At 38.8% G+C, this 16356-nt stretch overlaps 1 protein-coding gene across 1 annotated transcript in view; it reads right to left on the reverse strand.

Annotated features, from left to right (window-relative positions):
* Nucleotides 1-16356, reverse strand: part of LOC110843321 — an 82637-nt gene that overhangs the window by 15539 nt on the left and 50742 nt on the right. The window contains exon 3 of the mRNA XM_035856991.1: nucleotides 4674-4915. Within this exon, the coding sequence (XP_035712884.1) occupies nucleotides 4674-4915 (242 nt within the window). The remainder of the gene's footprint in view (nucleotides 1-4673; nucleotides 4916-16356) is intronic.

The raw sequence follows: 16356 nt of genomic DNA on the forward strand, positions 1-16356 counted from the left end.
CCACTCATAGCCACGAAAAACACAAAAATCCAAGTTTTTCACATTTAAATATTTTAATCGGATTCTGAAAATTTTTGCATTTCCTTGATCGTGAGTAGTTGGATTATGATGCCCAACATCAAACCCAACTTTTTTGAACTTTTGATTTTTCGAAGGCATTTTCGAAATGGAAATTTTCCAAGATGTTAAAAAAATACATAAATTGAGTTTCATATCGGATACGAGAAAACAACTCTCCAGAATCAGGAAAATCCAAAAATGATCAAAATCGAATGAAAATGGGACTTTTGACAAAAATTTGACTACGGCGTTTTTAGTACATGTAATGCCTTTGAATGGGTGTGGCGGGCGCAAATGGGGTCATGGAGTAAAACCCAGTCTCACTTTTGGTACACCCACCGAGTACGACGACATATCCAAAGGGCATCAAAATCGGGCACTGTCACCCTCACAACCTCTCCGCCTACGCTTGTTCATTTTATATTCAACACTGGAACTAGAAACAGTTGTAACTTCAATTGTAAAGAGATGAATAATGACATAAATGTGGATGAAATAACAATTTTTTCGCTTCTAGAATTGGACAAGTTAACTCTGTCAGTTTTTAAGGGCAAAAATGGAATGTGGGTTTATAACTTTTTGGTACAAGAAATTCCGTCTCTCTTAGCACGAACATGTTGGGATTCCATACATTTATATAAAGAAGCAGGAAAAGGAAACATGTTTCCTTGTGGTCCGTTTGCGTTCGCATTGTGAATTTCCACTTTTTCACTTTCTGTCAAGTCTTTTCCGACGACTTTGTCAACGCCGGATGGACATGGAAATTAGGGCATCAGATTCAAGATTACGTTTCTCTCTTCAAGGTGATTGGGCATCAACACAAAAAGTTTATACCGTGAAAAAAGAGAAAACAGCACTTTTTGGACTTGTGATTTGTGTAAATCAGCAGAAATATAAAGAATTGTAACGTGTAACGCAGTGTATGTTTGAGAACGGGAAACCTTGGGTAAACTTGAAATGTACATTATAAGGCTGACTTTAATTACGCGACTTTTTGTAATTTGATGTTGTTGAACGGTGGCCCATATAAATAAGAATAAAATTGGCAGGAATTGTTGGAAACAGAAATTGGCCAAATCCGATAGTTACAAAAGACCGACATTTATGATCGAAAGTCGTTGTAAGAAGGTATAATAATCGTTCGCATGTGTCTTAAATTCTGAAAATGGTAGATATTATCCACACCGTGTCATATCTTATTAGATCTCTTATTATACGTACGTCTAACTTGGGCCGACTCTAGGTGTTTGGCTGAAGTTGGATTACTCGTCTCATGTTCATACTTACTCTTCTAGTCATGAACTGCTAATCCAGGAACATGGGAACAGAGTTTCACATTCACTAAAGTTGTAGTTGCTGACCTTCCTCCACTCTACAATAAACCTCATCAACCTTCACAGAGCTGTCGACCAGGAGGAACTGGGATGTTTCTTTGAACCACAATTTCTACTATATATTCACCACGTTTGGTAATAATCAAGCGTGGCATGTAATGTTCTCCACTTTTCACAGGCATATCACATGAGTGCACGTTTGTGCTAAACATATCGGGTTCTATCATCAGCATCACAAAATTGCGCACACACGGAGGCCAAATTCTTGTACACCAAAAATACCACAACTCTTGTGAGTAGCAATGAGGCGTTGACTACAAAGGAGGGAACTTTCATTTAAATGTGATTACTTTGGGATAATAATGTGCCGTACTTCTAAGCCAAATTCTAGAGCTCTTCACCATCTATGCTGCTGCTCTGGTTGTCCGATCGTATACATCGGCTTGAATATATAGGCTGACCATGCTTTCACTTACATATCCAGCAAGTTAGAACCTTTCCTGGATGGCATCCAAATGGCTTTGACTGAATACACCCACACTTCGTCATTGGAGTATGTACCTCATATATGTCACACTTTTCACCATTATTAGAAATCGCATCGTCATCTGCTCCAGGAAGAAGGAGAGCAGTCCAAGAACTCTGCAGAGAGCCGATAGCCGCGATATGCGGTGTGAGCACTCTCGACAGCGATGTAGGAGAAAGGTCATCCTCATCATAATAACAGAAGTTTGTGGAGATTGAAGGGAAATTACGGGATGGTTTTTGGAGCTGGATATATATTTATACGGTTGTACCCAGTCAGTATCACATCGGACTACATCATCATCGTGACAGTGTAACATCATCTCCTGTCATTATCTGCCAGTTGGAAATGGAGGGAAACGTCCTTTTACAGGCACTTTATATAATTTTATTATTCCTCATAATCATAGAGCAGAAGGAAAGCTACGCACTCTCTTTGAGGGAAAGTCTGGGAAAACAAAGTTGCTGGGTTGCAGTCAGTCAGTCCCCACATGTTCAGCTTCATTTGAGATACTGAAATCCACTGTTCCAAGAAGTAGCAAGTATGCAGAAGGCCGAGAGAGAACAATGCTCTGCTGTCGACCAAAAGTGGATCCATTATTATGAGTTTTTATATCCGGGACAAGTTATTGCATCTTGTGAAAGTATGGCCCTCGGCTATTGGTAACGTTCGCTCAGAATAATAACTAGCTCTCTCCGTCTCTCTTTCTTCTTCTAGATTTGCAAATACTTTCCCACGACCGGGCTACCAAGGATGATTTAACTTCATGCCAACTACTCTTAAATGGAATAGAACGATCCTCTGAGCATGGGAACACAATCATGATTATAAAACGGGTCATATGCAGTGCAAACATATTCCGCACATAGTTTAATATTTAATAGTTCGAAAATGTTAGTTATAATAATTTGTAAACTTGATAAAAAAATTAGTTTTGGTTCTTTCACTTTGCCTCTAATTACTTAAAAGCTTGGTCTTATGTAGAACTAAAATTTCATCTGAACTAAAGTACTAATGTAGTCTGGTGGTAATTGCTCAAAGTTCCCATATAACATTTTTGCCACATTGAGTTCAAAGTACATTTACAAGTTTTATGCATATTGCATGAAATACCAGTTATGCTATTTAGCTGCATCCTTGGTATTGCATAACTAAGGGAAATTAAGCTTGAGTTTATATTTGTTGGTGAAAGCAGGTCAGTTAGGCAAGAGAGTCTTTGTGAACTCTACTATAAATACGCTTAATCGTTAGCTTTTTTCTCATAATGATGTGTGTACCATCTTGAAAAACCCTTCGTAATATATTAAATACGTTTTCAATAGTTCGACTTCAGTATCATGCTGTTTGAGATGAATTGTTATCGAATATCCAGGCAATGTAATATCTTTCAATCAATGTCTCCAAATCTGATTCGTTATTTAAAAAGTCTCAAATATGCTCGTAAGATAAAGTAGTGATTATGTAACGCTTAGGATTAGAATGGGATGTAGAATATGAATATAATATGATATTTTTAGGGCATTATCTTATTCTATATATTATATACACTTCGCGTGTGATATGATTCCTGCACTTAACTGATTCATATGCAGTCTTGTACAACATTGTACGCGAATATATAATATTCTAAGAATTTCTCAAGTTAAATATGTACTCCGGATGGAGTTTGCGTTATTCTAACGAAAATTCGGAAGTTTAGATTAAATATACTAAACCAAAATAGACTCATGACGTGTAAACATTTTAAAGCATACTACTTTTCATCATTGAATAAATCATTTGTTCATATATTTAACTCAGCTATAACTTTCCTACTCTGACAGTTATAACAAATCATCATTTCAAATATACTGGTTTGAAAATTCTCAATAAATCTAAATGCAGTAGTCAATTGTGCATGTTCTGTTTCTTTGGTTTACATTTAAATTATGTATTTAGGGACAATTTTTTAGGACCATCATATCACAACCCTTGTCTCACTGGGCTGACTGCCAATCATCCTGATCACAAGGGACGAGGGTACGAAATAAAAAATCGTTCGAGTTGACATTAAGTTTAAGACGTTCATAAACCACAAAGTTCGAGTTCAGAGCCAGACGACTCGAATCCGGCCAAAAATGACGAGGAGCCAACATACGCCACCAGCCGTGGAGGAGGAGGAGGCGGATGAATGAATGAATAGTTTGAAGGACGAGAAAGTCTGGGCGAAGTGAGGACGGATGAGAATCCAGAAGGGAAGGGAATGGTTTGGCAAGTGTTATACATTTTTTGAGTTCCGGACAAAAGCTAATTTATTATTCTGGCTTGTTCCTCGTTTTTAATAACCGAAAACCTCTCCTTGCTAGCCCTCAGTCAACTCGGCCGGCTGGTGGAGAAAGATATGATAATGCCTCTTTATTAACAAGTAAAAAATCTAGAGAATTTCTTGCTCTTTCTCTCACAAAGTTTTTAATAAAAGGTGGATTTGAGATGAGAAACTCACTTACTCATCATCCCACTTCAGTCACTCTGTCTGCTTCAAAACTTTATGACTTTACCTCCAACCTCAACACAGACTATTTAGCAGTTCTTAATGAAGCTCATAAAAGTCGATGCAATTATTGTGCTTTTTCATCCATCTATCGTATTCGTCTATTTTTACGCAGCAAATTTTTGCTGCTTCAAGTCTAAACGTAAATTATTATGTATGTGTACAGATATTTGATAATTATTGTTTTAGCGTAATATTGAATTGCAAATTTTTAGCAACTTACGGATCTGTCCTGCATTCTGTGAACACGGCAGAGGATGAATGCATGCTGTCCTACCACAGTTGTCACATTTCGAGGGACTCCATAATCAAAATATGGCATTGTTGATGGATCCGAACTGTCTTCGTCGTCGACCCCGGTTACGGACGCTTTCAATGCCATTTTCACAGGTCCCGCACTTGTGACCGACGCTGCCGACTGCTGGTGGGTGGTTCCTGGAGCCGGGATTGCAGAACGGTCAACACCTGACAAAAAAATTAAACATTATAACAATTTATAACAATACATTCAAATTGAACACGCAATTTAATTTCCCAGTTTATGTAATTTATGCACTTCAAAATTCTAAAATGTGAATGACTCCAATCCAACTAGCAAGTGCTTAAGTAAACACGTGTAGGTAGTTTTCGTACTTTTACATTTTGGCAATATACATAAGTATATAGTTATATATATAGTTGTTAGAATTTCAATTTCTGAAAGTCTTTCCCAGAATTGTTGTAATTCAATTTTCATCAATTATGTATAATTCAAAACTGAAAGAAATTACAACACTGGGAGTTGGCAAATGAAACTGTAGTGAATTGTTGGATCCAACTTTTGCAATTCCTTGTAATTCTAAAAGAGTAGTTCCACCACCACCACTAGCACTTATGTACTTTACTTTCGTAATTTATTGGATTGCACTGGAAAACCAGTACCACATTGAAAGTTGTATTGTTTCTACTCCAACCAGATAATTTTTCCTTCTTCAACTTCAACTTTAAGCTTTTGTAAGTAGCTAAATTACTTTCTATTTGTTTGATCAGTAAAATAAAACCAACCATTTTATATAACTGCTAATTTTAGATATATGCACATACACATATGTACATATATATACGTACATATATGTAAATAAGTCTGCATGTAGTTTCATAATATTCTTTTGAACCCAACATCCATCCACTCTACCAGACGTTTTCAATTTCCTAGAAGTTTTTAAGTTTGAAATGAAAGATGACATAAATTTTGATCCTTTAAGATTTTACAGGGTTTTTAAAAGTACGTATGAAAATTCTTCTTTTCAGAACTATTAGTTTTGAACTAGTTTGCTGTCAAATTACTATAATATTCGCAACGGAATAACTTGCGGCTAATTTTACGTAAAACATTCTGTTATTTTACATAAAATATAGGATGCAAGTTGTTTAAACGCATTACATAATGCATTCTGTGTAAACCCCGCTAACAATAGAGTCTTATGGATTACAATATGCATGTGGGAGGAGGAGGTATTTCCGTGGAGCTGTGCGCTTATGTGGATGCGGATGAGCTGAGGGGAAGACCAGTCGAATGCTAGTCGAGGTCTACTCATTATACTTTTTAACAAACTAATTAGAGAGCTGGTCTGAGACTTGAGATTCTGAGAAAACCAATTAATCAGAATCTTGCACCGTCTCCATTACTTTAGACTTAAAACTGTCTTCCACCAAGACCTCGAGCGAGAGATATACACAAGTGTGTTGCTCGATCTACTTATCCAACTCCAACTTCACCAAGCACCAAGCACCTAAGGCAAAGGCAAATAAACTTACTTTAGTACTTCAACTCACCAGCAAACCAACCACTCCATCAACATGGCAAACCCTTAATCGAGTGGCGAAACTTAATCTCAAATCTGGTTGTCTAAATACATATATATTAATTTCGTGATTTAATTTTTGCCCTTCCATCAGTGCTGCAGGCATGATAAGATTTTGTTTGGCACACTGTTAATGATATTTAGCAGAAATGGAAGGTGGGTGAGGTTAGAAAACAGCTGTCGTCTCGCCGTTATGAACCAGAAAATCTTTGCTGATGCCACGATACATGAAGAATAGTTTCATTTTCGTGGTGGGATTTGTATTATTTTCGTTGTTCTGCGAAACATACATTCGTGGAGTGGACAGATGGAATAAAGTCAATTTGACAGGATGAACTTCATGGGGAGGAAATACAATTTTGTTTGAGAAAAATGAAAAGCAGACTGGACATGAGACACATAAAACACCACCACGAAAGCAATTCTCCAACGTATCTAACGTATCTACTTATGTACATGTCCAATGGCTGGGAAGACAGTTGGGGAGATTTCTCTTTTGGCCTTCTTTCTCCAGCACATCCGTTCCTCGCTGCTACTTGCACATTTTTGTCTGATTTTCATTCATGTGGACTTCTCGTTTCAAACGTGTCCTTTGAAACTATCCAAATAACTATCCAACCAACCACGTCAATGCAATATATCCTTCTGCATCCTTTGATTTGCTCATGTGCATTCGACAGACAAATTCATATCAAGCTAGATAACACGATACTTTGCATAGTGTTTGGGAAGCTGCACACATATTTAGTTTCAAGATGAGGTTCAATTTCAACTAGGATTTATGACTGCTAGATTTATAACTACTTTTAGTAGGATTAAGAAATAAAAATTCGAGCCTTGATTTGTGCTTCGTTTAATTAGTGCTTATACATAAACTTGTGTGCCATCGTAATCGTAACAGGGCTTCACAGCTGTCTTGAAGCTGTATTTTAATTGGTGCATTGTAGACCAAGATGACATAATGGTGGTGGCAGCCTAAACAAACATCCTTAGCTGTCGACCCATTTCCGAAGACCAGATCAAATAAGGGGATGCCAACAAAGAAGGAAAAAATCTGAGACAGAAAGTCAAGGAATTGGAGTGAAAGAGAACGGAAACGAGTGAAAAATGCTAAAGGAAACGGCACGGATTTCGTTGCGTGTTTTCCTATATTTCTCAGACACAACACGACTGATTAGAGTAAGTGGTTTAGCAAGCTACCAAGACTTGTTTCGTTCGGGTGTGTGTGTGTGTGTGGTGGGTGTGAGACCGTTTTGTGGGATGGATGTTGGCGGTGGTGGTGGTAGGATTGGAGAAAGCAGGAATTGATGATGATACATTGAGCGACTGAATGCAACTAGTCATGTGTAAAATTTCTCATTCCATCGAACAAACCGAGAAAGCGAGCCACCCGTTTTTTACACCTTACAGATTGCACGTACAGTGCGCTGTGAGTCAGACAGAGCGAAGGATTCGCAAATTTACTATCGCCACATGCTTATTAGGTTACGTTTGCCCAACCCACATACATATTTCCAACGCCTTTCCTCAAACAGCGAAGGAAACTCAAGGACTGAAAAACTTCAATAACAAGTCGTGGAGACTGCAATGCGTATAATATGAGAATTGAGAATTTCAAAGGCTGTCAAAAATTGCTCAGAACATGTTGATCATCTTTTATGAGCTAAATATATCCTTCAGCCCTACTCAAATATTTGCTGGTACATAATACCTGTACGTAAATAAATACATGTAGGCATTCGTGAAGTGTAAATTGCTAGACATTCTGCTAATGAGCTCCATCCTTAAAACAATATGAGAATTAATTCCCTCGCCTCTGTCCATCGAAGCTGAACTAACCCAATTTTGTTTTATTGGCTTGATTTTGTTTTCAAAGTAGCTCACCAACAACGAGGCGCTACGATTCATCTGATGTTAGTTTATTTCGTGTTCGTCCAATGGAGAGAAATCACGTAAAACAAAATTTGAGACTCAAATGACATTCTCATGGCCCTTATTCTACAGCGAAGAATGGGGAAACCAAATCCCAAATCGACCAAACTGCTTCCTCCCCAAATAATGTAACAAAGAAATTGCATCTTTTCCCTGCTTAATGTTCCCATCAAGACACCATCAGTGCTTTTTAGATTAACACAACACAGTACTACTACCCCGACACTGGTGGAAATTGCGAAAGGAAACCCGGAAAAAGCAAAGTCTTGTAATGAGAGTAAAAATCCACACCAAACTCAAGTCATTCATTCACCAAAGCCGTACTACCAAACTTTACAAAGTTTTTCTCATGGAAATTTGCCTCTTGCCTGCCTGCACTTGCTCATTATGATTATTATGACGGAACAACTTGGCCTGAGAAAGGAAAGCCACCCGCATCAGCTGCGACTATGTACGACGACGACGATGATGATGACGACGACGGTGGGTTTGGCAACAACCGTCGTGAAATCGTGATAGTGGGACATTACCAAAACTACTTCATTTCCTTAGGAGAAAATTCCAAAGAAATAAACATTGGGATGAGTCAAGCTAAACATCAACTTGTCTTCCTGGAAGCTTCATCGTCTCGATCTCCCTAGATTCTTGTGTACACATAAGTATACTAATATTATGTGCAGTACATAAGTAGCAGTAACTTGCCGACAGACAGAGCAATAAATGCTACTCACTCCGCCACGTTCTATTGGCCTTGGCAGGAAATCTGAAAGACTTCGCTTAAATAGAAAGTGAAATTAATGGGATTGACAGAAGCTTCGCATAAGAATCTTTCTCTCCGCTCCGATATAGCTGCCCGAGTTCTCAAAAGTATTTCATTCCTTTTTAGTTGATAGTGTCACTTGTATGAGTACTAAAAGCAACTATAACTTCATCCTTGCATCAGTGGAATCGAGTTTATGTAACGGAAACAATATTGGAGAAGGCTAACAGCATGGCAAATACTTTGTCCACACGCACACCACAACTCAAACTTCAAACGTATACATGCACGTGCTTACTGTGTGTGTACGTACATCTTGAAGCCTGTGCCATTGAGACTGTGGAAGAATTTTGTGGGTAAGAACTGAGAAGATGGGCGGAGGAGAGAGCAATAAAAAAACCTAAGCGTCTTAACTATCTAAGTATCATATGTCTTCTGGAGATACATAGAAAAATTAATTTATAATAATAAACACAAACATAAAATTTCTCATCTTCTTGGTCCACAGCACAAATATATTTTGGTGGAAATTTTTCTATTAGCTCGCTCCAGTTTGCTTCATGGCTTTTATATGACTTTCGTTTTATGTTTTCACGGGAAGAAAAAAATCATAAAAAGTTTGGGGCCGGCAAATTCCGCCTTTTGTAACACCCCTTTTCTCCTTGGTTTTCTTCCTGCATGATCATCATCAAGTTCCAGTCAGAGAAAGGCAATGTTTACACTTGGTTTTTATCCGCAGTTCGTGGCAGAGGAGGCAGGAGCGGTCTTCTCCGCCTTGTTACAATTCTGCTCACTTGTGTCCCAACTTTCTCCATATGCCATATTGCTATCATCATCATCATCATCTCCAGTCGGCATGAATCTTCTGTCTCGGGTATAAAATTGAGCAAATATCCTCTCACAGAGGCACTTGCTACTTACCACTCCTGACTGACTGACTGTGAGTGAGTGGCGGATTCGGATGGTTGAGTTCATGCAATGATGAAATGGATAAGCAAATGTTTGTAGCCAAATGATGCTCTTCATATATAGAGCAGGACTTTGGATCCGGAACCGGACCTAAAATTTGAGTCGTTTCACCGCATACAAATATATGCTTTAGTTGAAATTGAGTCGAAATATGGACACCGTTGTTGATTTCACGACCCTTTCACAAGTTACTTCCTTCAGTGAGTATGGGTCGTAGAGATCGTACAATACGTATAAAAGGGAGAGACTGGAGATGAAGAGTGGAGAGAATTTCTTGCATTTTATTTTCCCACCTTTTTTCCTTGGGTTTTATATTAGAACAAATCTATCAATTTCCACTACATCAGATCAAATCGTAAAATTTCACAATAAACAATGTGCTTATTTGTCCTAGGTGTACATATGTATGCAAACTTCCCTGTACAATTCTTGCTTTGATGCAATCATCCTTGCATACAAATAGCTACGTATATAGGTAAATGCATATGTATCATCGCACACATATTGCGAGAAGGCGAAGAGCGTAGACTTTGCTAAATCAATCTTGTTAAGCTTATTGTTCCGATTCAAAATGTAATCAAGCTGATTCACAAGTCTTTTATGCGTCGCCTTTGGGTAGCTCTGCCGCCTTGGGGGAAACGTGATGCAGAGAGGTCCTTGACTTTCCCCTACTTCGCATTCTTTCTTTATCCGTCTGTGCCTTCTTGTGTGTACTTATCTTTTGCCACTTATCCATTCCCAATATTTGATAACATTCCGGTGTCTCCTTCACACATGACTCCATCCATAATATTAGCAAGGACGAGAGAATGTCCGAATAGCGCCCATTGAGCTGGCAGAGTCGGAGCGAAGGAATTTGAAAATGGGAAAAGTTTCTCTTCGTAATCGAATAGGGATGAAAGAAGTTGATGTGTTTTCAAATAATCTATTTTTGCGTTTTTCTCTCTCGACATAAATCTATTCATTCGAATATTTTGCGGAAGAAGGAGAATGTCTGGAGCATAGCGAGTGCAAGTAGCCAGCAAGCGGTGCGTTGCACGTAGCGTTCACCCGCATTCCAAATTTGGATCAAATATGAAATATATCGTTCGTTTGTGTTAGTGCGCGGTGGTTTTGTGGATTTTGAAGGGGATTATACAGCACAAGAAGAAAGGAAGATGGAGAGCACGGTAAAAAGTATGAACTTCTTTGAGTTATGCAGTAGCCAAGTTCCGGTTGAGTGTTTTCATGAATTATGGAAAAATATTGTAATATATGCAAACGAGTGGCTCTCCGCTGCTCCAGCACTATCACCATTCGATTCCAACAAGCAAGTTTCGACCGAAACCGATGACTCCTCTCAACTAAAACTCAAACGATGCGGTGTAAGGGTGAGAGTGAGGAGTGGTACAACAATGTGGGCTTGTCCATCATCTCACTAATCATACTAATAATACCACTACGCTAGGTGCCACTGACTGAGGAGTCCTGAGTGCCTGAAGGAACCACACATGTATGTCCAAGGAGAAGGATGAGTGGAGAAAAGTGTGTCGGAGAAAATGGCGGAAGGTCCATCGTCGGGTTACTTTATTTCCTTGTTTACCAGCCCAATATCTCCTACTTCTCCGCCGTCATGAATGATACATAGGCGCCCAACATGGGTTCCCATCATGTAGAGAATGACCATTATGGAAACTGATGGAGGTGGTGTATAAATACGATAAAACACAACGGTTTTTTGAGCAGGAAGGGAGCGACGATATTGTTACGGACACTGAAGTTCAGTCCAGTGAGTCAAATTATATTGCCCATGAATGAGATCGTTATGCATAAAGTTTTTGCAACTGATCGTTTCATTAAACAGTGGCGGTTTAGGGAAATATATTTGATATATTCATTCGAAATTGCAGAGGTACAGGCACTGTTTTGAAATTCATGTATATGCGTATGAAGCAAATAAAATGCCGAGTAGTAGTCCTCGTCTCTTGGTTATTGGTGGCAGTGCGGCCAAGAGTAGTTGAGTCAATCTTGGACAACATCTCCTGGTCGTAAAAATACTTGAAAAGATATACACTGATGGCTGTAGGGTAGGGATGTAGTTTTTTTTACTGTCCAGTGTAATTTTATTACCACATATATTTGGAAGGGTAAGGTGCACCACTTCATGCTTGCCATGCTCGAAGTGGTTCTTCATCATTTTCTACTCCCTTCTGAACCAGTTTATTCGGAAGTCTTCCTCCTGCGGAAGATAATAATGATGACGGAGATGATGGTGGTTGGCAGAGGACGAACGGATGGATCGCTCTCCTTGGGAAAATGTGTTACTGGTTTTTTAGAGTCGTCCCTAGATGATCGTGAATTGCACTGTCTGCCCATGCATGGCATGTACGTATGTACGTACTCATATATAATGGTACGCGTTGTTCCCTATGAAACTGCAACCTCTTTCTTAGGTCAGTAGTGGATGACCTATTCTTCAGCTTGGTTCATGTTTACGTATCCTGGAACCAAGAAAATTTCCAGACATGATGAATGCAACGATATTATGCAATGACATATACTTAAATTAAATTATCAAAATTGAAGATTTAAAATACCACTTGCATCAAAACTAGATGAGATGTTCCAGTACATAAATATATAAATGTAAGAGAAAATTTACAAAAACTGAAAATGGTAAATGGTTTTTATATAGATAGTACGAAAAATACTGTATATTAAAATTGATCTACAGGTGTGGTACGCATCTGCTCAAGGAAAATATAATTCACGCAAATCGGTGGAAAAATGTCATCCGGTGCTTGAGGTTTCAGGAACAAATGATTATCGATTTAAGTTAATCTCGCACGTTTCTCTTCTGCCAGGATTCTCTGAAGTGGTGTCACGGCATGAAAATTCAAACTGAGCTCCTTGAATTATTCCTCAAAAGAGTATTAATGGATGACGAAAATACGAATAAGTCACCGCTTGAAAGGGTTCAGCAAAATGGCGTGTTGCGTTCATTCATAAATTCGAAAAGAGTATTGTCCTCATTGCTTAAATGCAGCAATACATGTGTTTATGTAGGTTACTCACTTTAAGTATTGAGTGGAAAGTTTTGTAATTAAATGGCAGTACATTAGCGACACACATTCCGTTCCATGACATGAATTTGCATACACTCGCTGCGAGTTCTTCATGATCCACGATAGGGTTTTCCAATACCGAGAATAACAACGAAGAGCTCATCGATATGCACCAGGAAAATCCATCCACCTTTCAAGCCCCTCATTCTCCTCCGACCTCAGTAAGTTGGACCATTATCCATTATGGACCATTTTCAATAACCGTCATGTCATTTCTAATCCATTTTCATTAAAGTTTCCAGCCACCCCACGCCGAATTCATTTATTCTTCTGAATTTTACTCGCACCGATTTTCGCAGTTCTCCTCCACCACTAACCCATATATTAGGTTGAGTGCCTTGGGCTGTGACTTGGCTAGAGTTAAGTGAATCTTGTGCTGACTGGAAGCGTAGCATCAGTCATTTATTTCACATTTTCCCCAAAGAGAGAGAGAGATGGAATGAAAGAAATTCTACTTTTGCACGGAGACCTGCGAATCTGCGAGAATGTCGAGGAGAAAGTCCTCATCAATCACGAGCTGCATCTCTCAACGGCAATAACGCTTTGTCTGGCCGTGCTCCTCTCTACGCTCTCCAGAGGAATACGTACGTACGTATGGCAGCAGAATGAAGGATTCTTCATTGATACTGCAGCCCCCAATGCAACCAAATGAAGAGTGTCCTATCCAAGTGCCCCTCAGCTGACTTACTTTGTTGGTTGGTCTAATTTCCCAGAATAAATTTGCATAAGTGTACCATTTCCATAAATACATATTTATTGCCTAAAAGAGTTTGGATGAGGCTCTGAGACTCACAAGAAGGTATGTATTTATACTCCTACAGTAGGACTGGAGCTGTATATGCAGTACGCATTTAGTGAAATATGGTTATGCAAAAACCATCTTCACTGGATTTCCAGTATGCCAGCAAAAAATTAGCTCAAGAGACATACATTGTAGACATTACTATATTTCAATACTATAAATAACCCCATTGTTAATTTGGAGCTTTCCTTTTACGGTGTTTTTTAACTTTGGTGAAAATTAGCACGCAAGCCATGTGACGTAATCAGCTATCCATACACAAAAGGATTTTTAGTGACTAGATTTATTTAGTGGCTCAAAGTTTGGAACAAGGTTGTTTAATGCAATTGCTTTGTATCGGTCCATACGGTATTTTGCATAATAAACCTTCATAAAAAAATGTCTCACATTTTTTCTACGCCGAGAGAAATCTCATCTCTTAAAAGCCTTCCCCACTCCTCGGGGTTTGAATCGGGTCCGTGATAACAGAAAGCAGAGCAAAGCGGATGAATTTTGTGTATCTGGGTTTGTGTATGATTGAACTGAATAAAAATGTTTTGGGTTAACTTCCGGGGTATTAAAATTCCTCGACACTCCCTTCGTGACAATGCTACTTCTCCAATCCTCTCCCACTCAAATTTATCATCTCTCTCCCTCTCTCCCACCACTCTCCTTTTTTCACTCATTCTCTCCTCCACTTGAAAACTTTCCAAATTTTACCATCTGGAATCTAGACTCATAAAGCACTGAATCCGTTAGAAAATTAAATTCTTCGCAAGTACCACTCACTCCGCTCCTTAGTAAATATAGGGAAAGTTAGGTTGCACATATATGCACAGAGACTGACTGCATCTCCATTTTATGCCAAAATGTACATAAACGGACTCAGAAAGTGGGATGAATTTAAATTCGGATTGCAGCATATAAATATCTATGTACATGTGTATGTGTAGTACTTTTGAAGAGGGGCATTTCTGCAAGTCGTATTATTATGAAGTCCTAAATATAAGGCACGATCAGGGGGGAATGCGAATAATGACAAATTTTCAGATTTCAAGGGAGGTTAGAAATTGTTTGAAATAATAAATTCTGGCGGACGTGCAGCAACTTCAAATATGAATTTGAATTCGGCGAGTGACAAAGAGGAGGCGAGTGAGATAGGTGGAAATAGATGAGATGGAAGTTGGGCAGGGACATCTCAAATCTTGAGAAAGACTCAGCCCATGACAGCCACAGCTGGAAGAGCAGTCAAAGTTGAATTATGTATACGAGAGAGCGGATTCAACTAAATTATGACAAGTTGAATAAGACTCTCTGACTGCTACTTATTTCACTTAAACTTATTCCAACCTCCATGCACACCAGCCACTGCCAGCCAGCCCGCTTTCGAACCACCCAACCCACCAACGTCAGCAACATTTCTCCCCGAAAACGATTTACATTCAACAACCGCACATTCATTCTGGCGATTTCTGCACCCAAGCATTTCTCATATTCATGATCACATCGGACATAGAAAGTATATACCTATGCAGCCTTTCAGACAAGAAACACTGACACAAACTGCTCTTGCTTCCGAATACAAAGAGGTTCAAATCTTCAACTGTCCTTTGGACAACTAAACCATTCAAATGAAATGAATGTGTTTGTTTGTTTATGGGAAATCCTACTTTTTCCATTTTCATGAAACCTGTCCTCATGTAAATCATGACACAATCCCAAAATTGGAATACCACATAACCAAACGTACTACTGGTCAACAGAAAAATTAATCCAAAGTCCCGATTTTTCTGTGGCTTCATTTGACCAATCCAAGTATTAATTTAAATAAATCTGTAATACGTTTTATTGAAACCAATCAAGGTAAGCACATGCTCAGACTGTTGACCAAAATAGCCTCCGAACAGGGATGAGGCTATAAATATGTCACGCACTAATACATAACATATTAAGTTTCTGGAAATCCTAAAAAGAGTTGATAATGAAAGATAATGCCGTCTCGAAGACGTCGTCACTTTCAGGTCGGTTCACGCCAACGACGCAGACGACCAAGTCAACTCAAAAGTGAAAGTCTTGAGCAGGACGGACGTGGAGAAAGGATGCTAAGAGAATATTCAATTTAGCCTCATTTAAGAGTTGAGCTTGTATCTTGCATAATAAAATAAAGACGTTTTAGCAGCAAGACCAAGCAGCGTGACGTTGCATAGAGCATGGTGGCCCCATATCCAGAAGTATTATGGTGCCATGCCAAGATGGCTTTTCAAAAGCTGTTAAGAGTTTATGACAAAAGACTCAATGGAATCACACTTTCTATTCAATAAAATTCTGCGTCTTTGCTTTCATTTAGCTCCGCATCAGTCGCTCCACCCAGAACTTTCATCTAATATAATATGGAACCTAAATGGATCAAACAACAGGCGGGATGATTCCATCGTTCTCTTGGCAAATGGGGATTGGCACCCGACCGGTCAAATAAAAAAATTGGCTAGATGAAATTTTACAACATTTGCTCTGCA

Source organism: Folsomia candida, unplaced genomic scaffold, assembly GCF_002217175.1.
Source record: "Folsomia candida strain VU population unplaced genomic scaffold, ASM221717v1 Fcan01_Sc001, whole genome shotgun sequence".
In the NCBI taxonomy this organism is placed as follows: Eukaryota; Metazoa; Arthropoda; class Collembola; order Entomobryomorpha; family Isotomidae; genus Folsomia; species Folsomia candida.